The 12,500-nt window shown below is 28.4% G+C and overlaps 1 protein-coding gene across 6 annotated transcripts in view; it reads left to right on the top strand.

Annotated features, from left to right (window-relative positions):
- Nucleotides 1-4,208, top strand: part of rgs19 (regulator of G protein signaling 19) — a 72,687-nt gene extending 68,479 nt beyond the window's left edge. For all 6 annotated transcript variants that reach the window (XM_061924942.1, XM_061924933.1, XM_061924969.1 and 3 more), the window contains one exon: nucleotides 3,581-4,208. In XM_061924942.1, coding sequence (XP_061780926.1) covers nucleotides 3,581-3,769 — 189 coding nt within the window. In that variant the 3' untranslated portion in view covers nucleotides 3,770-4,208. The remainder of the gene's footprint in view (nucleotides 1-3,580) is intronic.
- Nucleotides 4,209-12,500: the final 8,292 nt, after the last annotated feature.

Here is a 12,500-nt window from a genome sequence, read left to right as displayed (position 1 = left end):
TCACATGTGAATAATGCTGTATAATAGACTGTATTTATATTATTCACTTGTGAACAATGCTGTATAATAGACAGTATTTATATTATTCACATTTGAATAATGCTGTATAATAGAATGTATTTATATTATTCACATGTGAATAATGCTGTATAATAGACTGTATTTATATTATTCACATGTGAATAATGCTGTATAATAGACTGTATTTATATTATTCACTTGTGAATAATGCTGTATAATAGACTGTATTTATATCATTCACATGTGAATAATGCTGTATAATGGATTATTTATATTATTCACACGTGAATAATACTGTATAATAGACTGTATTTATATCATTCACACGTGAATAGTGCTGTATAATAGACTGTATTTATATTATTCACATGTGAATAATGCTGTATAATAGATTGTATTTATATTATTCACATGTGAATAATGCTGTATAATAGACTATTTCTATTATTCACATGCGAATAATGCTGTATAATGGACTGTATTTATTATTTACATGTGATTAATGCTGTATAATAGACTATTTATATTATTTACATGTGAATAATGCTGTATAATAGACTATTTATATTATTCACATGTGAATAATGCTGTATAATAGACTGTATATATATTTTTCACATGTGAATAATGCTGCATAATGGACTATTTATATTGTTCACATGTGAATAATGCTGCATAATAGACTGTATTTATATTATTCACATGTGAATAATGCTGTATAATAGACTGTATTTATATTATTCACATGCGAATAATGCTGTATAATAGACTGTATTTATATTATTCACATGTGAATAATGCTGTATAATACACTGTATTTATATTATTCACATGCGAATAATGCTGTATAATAGACTATTTATATTATTCACATGTGAATAATGCTGTATAATAGACTGTATTTATATTATTCACATGCGAATAATGCTGTATAATAGACTATTTATATTATTCAAATATGAATAATGCTGTATAATAGACTATTTATATCATTTACATGTGAATAATGCTGTATAATAGACTATTTATATTATTCACATGTGAATAATGCTGTATAATAGACTATTTATTATTCACGTGTGAATAATACTGTATAATAGACTATTATTTACATGTGAATAATGATGTATAACAGATTGTATTTATATTATTCACATGTGAATAATGCTGTATAATAGACTGTATTTATATTATTCAAATGTGAATAATGCTGTATAATAGACTATTTATATCATTCACATGTGAATAATGCTGTATAATAGACTGTTTATATTATTCACATGTGAATAATGCTGTATAATGGAATGTATATTATTCAAGTGTGAATAATGCTGTATAATAGACTATATCATTCACATGTGAATAATGCTGTATAATAGACTGTTTATATTATTCACATGTGAATAATGCTGTATAATAGACTGTTTATATTATTCACATGTGAATAATGCTGTGTAATAGACTGTATTTATATTATTCACATGCGAATAATGCTGTATAATAGACTGTATTTATATTATTCACATGCGAATAATGCTGTATAATAGACTATATCATTCACATGTGAATAATGCTGTATAATAGACTGTTTATATTATTCACATGTGAATAATGCTGTATAATAGACTGTTTATATTATTCACATGTGAATAATGCTGTATAATAGACTGTTTATATTATTCACATGTGAATAATGCTGTATAATAGACTGTATTTATATTATTCACATGCGAATAATGCTGTATAATAGACTATTTATATTATTCAAATGTGAATAATGCTGTATAATAGACTATTTATATCATTTACATGTGAATAATGCTGTATAATAGACTGTATTTATATTATTCACATGTGAATAATGCTGTATAATAGACTGTATTTATTATTCACGTGTGAATAATGCTGTATAATAGACTGTATTTATATTATTCACATGTGAATAATGCTGTATAATAGATTGTATTTATATTTTTACATGTGAATAATACTGTATAATAGACTATTATTTACATGTGAATAATGATGTATAACAGATTGTATTTATATTATTCACATGTGAATAATGCTGTATAATAGACTACATTTATATTATTCACATGTGAATAATGCTGTATAATAGACTGTATTTATATTATTCACGTGTGAATAATGTTGTATAATAGACTGTATTTATATTATTCAAATGTGAATAATGCTGTATAATAGACTATCATTCACATGTGAATAATGCTGTATAATAGACTGTACATATATTATTCACATGCGAATAATGCTGTATAATAGACTGTATTTATATTATTCACGTGTGAATAATGCTGTATAATAGACTATTTATATTATTCACATGTGAATAATGCTGTATAATAGACTATCATTCACATGCGAATAATGCTGTATAATAGACTGTATTTATATTATTCACATGTGAATAATGCTGTATAATAGACTGTTTATATTGTTCACATGTGAATAATGCTGTATAATAGATTGTATTTATATTATTCACATGCGAATAATGCTGTATAATAGACTGTATTTACATTATTCACATGTGAATAATGCTGTATAATAGACTGTATTTATATTATTCACATGTGAATAATGCTGTATAATAGACTGTATTTATATTATTCACATGTGAATAATGCTGTATAATAGACTGTTTATATTGTTCACATGTGAATAATGCTGTATAATAGACTATATTATTCACATGCGAATAATGCTGTATAATAGACTGTGTTTACATTATTCACATGTGAATAATGCTGTATAATAGACTGTTTATATTATTCACATGCGAATAATGCTGTATAATAGATTGTATTTATATTATTCACATGCGAATAATGCTGTATAAAAGACTGTATTTATATTATTTGGATGTGAATAATGCTGTATAATAGACTATATCATTCACATGCGAATAATGCTGTATAATAGACTGTATTTATATTATTCACATGTGAATAATGCTGTATAATAGACTGTATTTATATTATTCACATGTGAATAATGCTGTATAATAGACTGTATTTATATTATTCACATGTGAATAATGCTGTATAATAGACTGTTTATATTGTTCACATGTGAATAATGCTGTATAATAGACTATATTATTCACATGTGAATGATGCTGTATAATAGACTGTATTTACATTATTCACATGTGAATAATGCTGTATAATAGACTGTTTATATTATTCACATGCGAATAATGCTGTATAATAGATTGTATTTATATTATTCACATGCGAATAATGCTGTATAAAAGACTGTATTTATATTATTTGGATGTGAATAATGCTGTATAATAGACTAATTCACATCCACATAATATAAATACAATATAAAAGCGCAGATTTTGACCATTGAAATATGTTGTATAGTTCCAGACTTGCGGTCATGTAAAAACAGCCCTGCACATCATAATGACAGCGACAGTTTTGATGTTAAAGGTCTAAAAAAAATGATGTCTGGCTTGCAAATCTGAATGAGCCGTATGTCGTGTGTCACAGTCCACTAAGGTCCTCTCCCGGTTTTTCCCTTCCAGGTGAGTCTGGACGCTCGCGTGCGGGAGGTGATCAACAAGAAGATACACGACCCCGCGCCTCACACCTTCGAGGACGCCCAGTTGCAGATCTACACGCTGATGCACAGGGACTCGTACCCGCGATTCCTCTCCTCCAACATCTACAGGTCACTCATCCACGACAGCTCGCGCACTTCGTCCGAGTCCTAATCCCGCGCCACTTGTGTAGTTTCCCCACCCCAAACGGCCGCAAACCAAGCCAGCACGAAACCTTTTCCGTGTTTTGTTGCCGTTACTCTCCTTTTGTCGGAACTTAGGGGGAAAGAAATGCGATTTGTGCCATTCGGAGTTGAATCTGCGTTAGTGGCACATAAAAAAGCGAGACTTGGTACTGGTACGCCTTATTGATCGTAATTGATTTTCAACATTCGATCAAATATGCTTCTTTACCTTGCATTTTTATAGCGACTACAAATACAACAGTGACTCATTGATGCTCCCGTGTGGAATAAAGCGGTATTGCAAGAGAACAACCACCCTTAAGGAGCTTAACATACAAAAAAAACATTAAATCACGACATCAGAATATATTACTATCCAATTTATTTATAATTTAAAATATAAAGATTCTGGTATTTGTTTTAATTTTGCACCAATCAAAGACAACGTTTTTCTCCATGCCCTCATTTTTTATTTTTATTTTACCGTCCAGCCAATTGCCTTTAGAGCCAACAGCAGGAGGGCATACCTGACTCCGCCCACCTGCATGCCACACATTTGCCTTATATGGGCATGCTTCCTCTCCCTGCCAACTGGAAAGCACACTGAGCTTGACTACTGATTTACAAACTTCAACAAGACTTCTTTTGTTCTTGAATTTTTTAAAATATATTTCCCCCTCCCTCTACCTTAATAGCGACATTTAAATGTACCGGTACTCACACTTTTTTCTCCCTTGGGGATTTTTCTTTTCCATGCATAAAAAAAGAAAAAGAAAAGGATCTTTGATGGACTGAAGTGATGCAACACACACACTGCAATAAACAACTGGAGTCAACACACACACATTATTTGTATCACCATACTTGAGGGCCTAAGACTTTATTTGTAATAACACCGTTTAGTTTTTGTATAACAAAGAATAGCAATGTAATACAGTATTTATGTCGCTATTCTTTGTACTTTTAACTACTTTTAATGGAAGTAGACTTCTTTTATCCAAACTGTTCAGTATGGTGATACACACACACACACACCAGGGTGACCCCCCCCTGGTTGCTGCTGCTGACCTCTGTGACTTCTCACCTTTGACCTCACCACTGTTGCCGCTGTGCTTGACTGTGGTCGGTGCATCGAGGAAGGAGGAAAGGTTTTCTCTTGTGTAAAAAAAAAAAAGTGAAAAGTACAAAAAAGTCAAGAGGATGTAAGCAATGAAAGAAAATAGTGTTTTTTACTGAATGCATCTATCTTGGTATTGTTCATGTTATTTATTTCATATTTGGCTAATGTGTGATTTTTTTGAGGGGGGGGTTGTAAATAAAAGCCTTGAACATCAAACGTGTTTGGGTTTTTTTCTAACTCGACAAATTATAGTGTATACATTTATGTATGTATGTATATATATTTATGTATGTATCTGTATATATTTATGTATGTATATATACATATATGTATATATGCATCTGTGTAGGTATTTATGTATGTATCTATGTGTATATATGTATCTATGCATATTTATTTATGTATGTATATATATTTATTTATGTATGTATGTATGTACATATATATTTATGTATCTATGCATATATATTTATGTATCTATATGTATATATTTATGTATGTGTATATATATATATTTATGTATCTATGCATATATATGTATGTATGTATCCATGTGTATATATTTATGTATGTATGTATATATATTTATGTATCTATGCATATATATTTATGTATCTGTATATATTTATGCATGTATCTATGTGTATATATGTATCTGCATATTTATTTATGTATGTATCTATATGTATATATTTATGTATGTATCTGTGTATATATTTATGTATGTATCTATGTGTATATATTTATATATATTTATGTATCTGTATATATTTATGCATGTATCTATGTGTATATATGTATCTGCATATTTATTTATGTATGTATCTATATGTATATATTTATGTATGTATATATATATATATATATGTATCTTTGCATATATATTTATGTATGTATGTATGTATCCATATGTATGTATCTATGTATATATTTATGTATGTATCTGTGTATATATTTATGTATGTATCTATGTGTATATATTTATATGTGTATATATGTATCTATGCATATTTAATTATGTATGTATATGTGTATATATTTATGTATGTATCTATGTGTATATATTTATGTATGTATATATATATTTATGTATCTATGCATATATATTTATGTATGTATCTATATGTATATATTTATGTATCTATGTGTATATATTTATGTATGTATATATATATTTATGTATCTTTGCATATATATTTATGTATGTATGTATCCATATGTATATATTTATGTGTGTATGTGTATATAATTGTATGTATCTGTGTATATATTTATGTATCTATGCATATATATTTATGTATGTATCTGTGTATATATTTATGTATGTATCTATATGTATATATTTATGTATGTATATATATATATTTATGTATTTATGCATATATATTTATGTATGTATCTATATGTATATATTTATGTATCTATGTGTATATATTTATGTATGTATATATATATTTATGTATCTTTGCATATATATTTATGTATGTATGTATCCATATGTATATATTTGTGTGTATGTGTATATATTTGTATGTATCTGTGTATATATTTATGTATCTATGCATATATATTTATGTATGTATCTATATGTATATATTTATGTATGTATATATAAATATATTTATGTATCTATGCATATATATGTATGTATGTATCCATGTGTATATATTTATGTATGTATGTATATATATTTATGTATCTATGCATATATATTTATGTATCTGTGTATATATTTATGCATGTATCTATGTGTATATATGTATCTGCATATTTATTTATGTATGTATCTATATGTATATATTTATGTATGTATATATATATATGTATCTTTGCATATATATTTATGTATGTATGTATCCATATGTATGTATTTATGTATATATTTATGTATGTATCTGTGTATATATTTATGTATGTATCTATGTGTATATATTTATATGTGTATACATGTATCTATGCATATTTAATTATGTATGTATATGTGTATATATTTATATATGTATGTATGTATATATATTTATGTATGTATATATATATTTATGTATCTATGCATATATATTTATGTATGTATCTATATGTATATATTTATGTATCTATGTGTATATATTTATGTATGTATCTATATGTATATATTTATGTATCTATGTGTATATATTTATGTATGTATATATATATTTATGTATCTTTGCATATATATTTATGTATGTATGTATCCATATGTATATATTTATGTGTGTATGTGTATATATTTGTATGTATCTGTGTATATATTTATGTATCTATGCATATATATTTATGTATGTATCTGTATATATTTATGTATGTATCTGTGTATATATTTATGTATGTATGTATATATATTTATGTATGTATCTATGTGTATATATTTATGTATGTATCTATGTGTATATATTTATGTATCTTTGCATATATATTTATGTATGTATGTATCCATATGTATATATTTATGTATGTATGTGTATATATTTGTATGTATTTGTGTATGTATCTATGTGTATATATTGATGTATCTATGCATATATATTTATGTATGTATCTGTGTATATATGTATGTATCTATGTGTATATATTTATATATGTATCTATGTGTATATATGTATCTATGCATATTTAATTATGTATGTATATGTGTATATATTTATGTATGTATCTATGTGTATATATGTATGTATATATTTATGTGTGTATATATATTTATGTATGTATGTATGTATATATATATTTATGTATCTATGCATATATATTTATGTATGTATCTATATGTATATATTTATGTATCTATGTGTATATATTTATGTATGTATATATATATTTATGTATTTTTGCATATATACTTATGTATGTATGTATCCATATGTATATATTTATGTATGCATGTGTATATATTTGTATGTATTTATGTATGTATCTATGTGTATATATTTATGTATATATGCATATATATTTATGTATGTATCTGTGTATATATTTATGTATGTGTCTATGTGTATATATATGTATCTATGCATATTTAATTATGTATGTATATGTGTATATATTTATGTATGTATCTATGTGTATGTATGTATGTATATATTTATGTATGTATATATATTTATGTATGTATGTATGTATATATATTTATGTATCTATGCATATATATTTATGTATGTATCTATGTGTATATATTTATGTATGTATATATATATATTTATGTATCTATGCATATATATGTATGTATGTATCCATGTGTATATATTTATTTATGTATGTGTATACATTTATGTATGTGTCTATGTGTATATATTTACATATATTTATGTATGTATCTGTGTATATATTTATGCATGTATCTATGTGTATATATGTATCTCTGCATATTTATTTATGTATGTATATGTGTATATATTTATGTATGTATGTGTATATATTTATGTATGTATGTATATATTTATGTATGTATATATATTTATGTATGTATGTATATATATATTTATGTATCTATGCATATAAATGTATGTATCTATGTGTATATATTTATGTATGTATCTATATGTATATATGTATCTATGTGTATATATTTATGTATGTATCTGTGTTTATATTCATGTATGTATCTATGTGTTTATATTCATGTATGTATCTATGTGTATATATTTATGTATGTATCTATGTGTATATATTTATGTATGTATCTATGTGTATATATTTATGTATGTATCTATGTGTATATATTTATGTATGTATCTATATGTATATATGTATCTATGTGTATATATTTATGTATGTATCTGTGTTTATATTCATGTATGTATCTATGTGTTTATATTCATGTATGTATCTATGTGTATATATTTATGTATGTATCTATGTGTATATATTTATGTATGTATCTATGTGTATATATTTATGTATCTATGCATATAAATTTATGTATGTATCTATGTGTATATATTTATGTATGTATCTATGTGTATATATTTATGTATGTATATATATTTATGTATCTATGCATATACATTTATGTATGTATCTATGTGTATATATTTATGTATGTATCTATATGTATATATTTATGTATCTATGTGTATATATTTATGTATGTATCTATATATATATTTATGTATCTATGCATATATATTTATGTATGTAGGTATCCATATGTATATATTTATGTAAGTATGTGTATATATTTGTATGTATTTATGTATGTATCTATTTGTATATATTTATGTATCTCTGCATATATATTTATGTATGTATCTATGTGTATATATTTATGTATATATATATATATGTATTTATGTATCTATGCATATATATTTATGTATGTATCTATGTGTATATATTTACGTATTTATCTGTGTGTATATAATTATGTATGTATCTGTGTATGTATTTATGTATGTCTCTATGCATACATATTTATGTATGTATCCATATGTATATATTTATGTATGTATCTGTATATATTTATGTATATATCTATGTGTATATATGTATGTAACTGTATATATTTATGTATCTATGCTTATATATTTATGTATATATTTATGTAAGTATCTATGCATGTATATTTATGTATGTATCTATGTGTATATATTTATGTATGTATCTGTGTATATATATTTATGTATGTATCTATGTGTATATATGTATGTATGTATCTATGTGTTTATATTTATGTATGTATCTATGTGTTTATATTCATGTATGTATCTATGTGTTTATATTCATGTATGTATCTATGTGTATATATTTATGTATGTATCTATGTGTATATATTTATGTATGTATCTATGTGTATATATGTATGTGTTTAACAATGAATGTGTCTGTACATACCTGGGTTTCAAAGGTTAAACAATGGCTTTGTTTACGTTCCCAAAATGACGGACGGGGGTTTTCGAGCTCTTGCTTCTCCTTGGCGCGATGGCTCAACCAAAGCTGGACTGAAGCAAACTTGACCGCGGCCAACAAGCAAGAAAGTGAGAGAGAAGAAGAGTCACCTTGATGAAGCTGCCAGGTGAGAGGTGGTCACCATGGGGACTTCCTCCTCCGATGGAGCCGTGAGGCTTTAGCCCGTGGACAATGTTCCGGTCTAAATGGAACTAAAAATATTTAGCAAGTTTAGTTCATGATTTCATTGTCATCATGTGGAGGAACGTTTCCACCAAGGACTACTAGTATCCCGTTAGTTCTGCAAGTCCATGTCCGCTGTTCTGTTAAAGATCAAGACTTTAAAATGTTCAAGGTCGACTTAGAACCTTAAGATTTAACAGTACAAATCAAAAGTACCCCCATTTGTCATCTGTGTATCTCCACATGTATTTACAATACATATATTATTAGGGATAAGTGGTAGAAATGGATGGATGGATATTATTGATCCATTACCATTGCTTTACAGCATATTTCATTATCTGTGACTGTCATATTAATATTATATACTGTACAGTACATGATGGAAGTCATATTTTATTTGAATTGAGGTGGCGACTTGTCCAGGGTGTACCCCGCCTTCCGCCCGAATACAGCTGAGATAGGCTCCAGCACCCCCCGCGACCTCAAAAGGGACAAGCGGTAGAAAATGGATATATATATATATATACATACATACACATCATATATATATATATATACACACACACACACATATATATATATATATATATATACACACACACATATATATATATATATATATACACACACATATATATACAGTGGGGCAAAAAAGTATTTAGTCAGCCACCGATTGTGCAAGTTCTCCCACTTAAAATGATGACAGAGGTCTGTAATTTTCATCATAGGTACACTTCAACTGTGAGAGACAGAATGTGGAAAAAAAAATCCAGGAATTCACATTGTAGGAATTTTAAAGAATTTATTTGTAAATTATGGTGGAAAATAAGTATTTGGTCACTTCAAACAAGGAATATCTCTGGCTCTCACAGACCTGTAACTTCTTCTTTAAGAAGCTCTTCTGTCCTCCACTTGTTACCTGTATTAATGGCACCTGTTTGAACTTGTTATCTGTATAAAAGACACCTGTCCACAGCCTCAAACAGTCAGACTCCAAACTCCACTATGGCCAAGACCAAAGAGCTGTCAAAGGACACCAGGAAAAGAATTGTAGACCTGCACCAGACTGTGAAGAGTGAATCTACAATAGGCAAGCAGCTTGGTGTGAAAAAATCAACTGTGGGAGCAATTATCAGAAAATGGAAGACATACAAGACCACTGATAATCTCCCTCGATCTGGGGCTCCACGCAAGATCTCATCCCGTGGGGTCAAAATGATCATGAGAACGGTGAGCAAAAATCCCAGAACCACACGGGGGCACCTGGTGAATGACCTGCAGAGAGCTGGGACCAAAGTACCAAAGGTTACCATCAGTAACACACTACGCCGACAGGGAATCAAATCCTGCAGTGCCAGACGTGTCCCCCTGCTTAAGCCAGTTCATGTCCAGGCCCGTCTGAAGTTTGCCAGAGAGCACATGGATGATACAGCAGAGGATTGGGAGAATGTCATGTGGTCAGATAAAACCAAAATAGAACTTTTTGGTATAAACTCAACTCGTCGTGTTTTGAGGAAGAAGAATACTGAGTTGCATCCCAAGAACACCATACCTACTGTGAAGCATAGGGGTGGAAACATCGTGCTTTGGGGCTGTTTTTCTGCTAAGGGGACAGGCCGACTGATCCGTGTTAAGGAAAGAATGAATGGGGCCATGTATCGTGAGATTTTGAGCCAAAACCTCCTTCCATCAGTGAGAGCTTTGAAGATGAAACATGGCTGGGTCTTCCAGCATGACAATGATCCCAAACACACCGCCCGGGCAACGAAGGAGTGGCTCCGTAAGAAGCATTTGAAAGTCCTGGAGTGGCCTAGCCAGTCTCCAGACCTTAACCCCATAGAAAATCTGTGGAGGGAGTTGAAAATCCGTGTTGCTCGGCGACAGCCCCAAAACATCACTGCTCTCGAGAAGATCTGCGTGGAGGAATGGGCCAAAATACCAGCTACTGTGTGTGCAAACCTGGTAAAGACCTATAGTAATCGTTTGACCTCTGTTATTGCCAACAAAGGTTATATTACAAAGTATTGAGTTGAATTTTTGTTATTGACCAAATACTTATTTTCCACCATAATTTACAAATAAATTCTTTAAAAATCCTACAATGTGAATTTCTGGATTTATTTTTCACATTCTGTCTCTCACAGTTGAAGTGTACCTATGATGACAATTACAGACCTATGTGATCATTTTAAGTGGTAGAACTTGTACAATTGGTGGCTGACTAAATACTTTTTTGCCCCACTGTATATATATATATATATATATATATATATATATACACACATATATACATACTAGAGATGCGCGGATAGGCAATTATTTCATCCGCAACCGCATCAGAAAGTCGTCAACCATCCGCCATCCACCCGAACTAACATTTAATCAAAACCGCACCCGCCCGCCATTTGCCACCCGCCCGTTGTTATATATCTAATATAGACGATGCAAGGTTATAAAGCTTTTGCCTGTTAAAGAAAGGAGACTGATCCAATGCAGCACATACATTCGCGTGCCA

This window comes from Nerophis lumbriciformis, linkage group LG01 (assembly GCF_033978685.3).
Source record: "Nerophis lumbriciformis linkage group LG01, RoL_Nlum_v2.1, whole genome shotgun sequence".
Lineage (NCBI taxonomy): Eukaryota > Metazoa > Chordata > Actinopteri > Syngnathiformes > Syngnathidae > Nerophis > Nerophis lumbriciformis.
The sequence above is the reverse complement of the archived record's forward strand: the minus strand, read 5'-3'. Positions and strand labels throughout refer to the sequence as shown.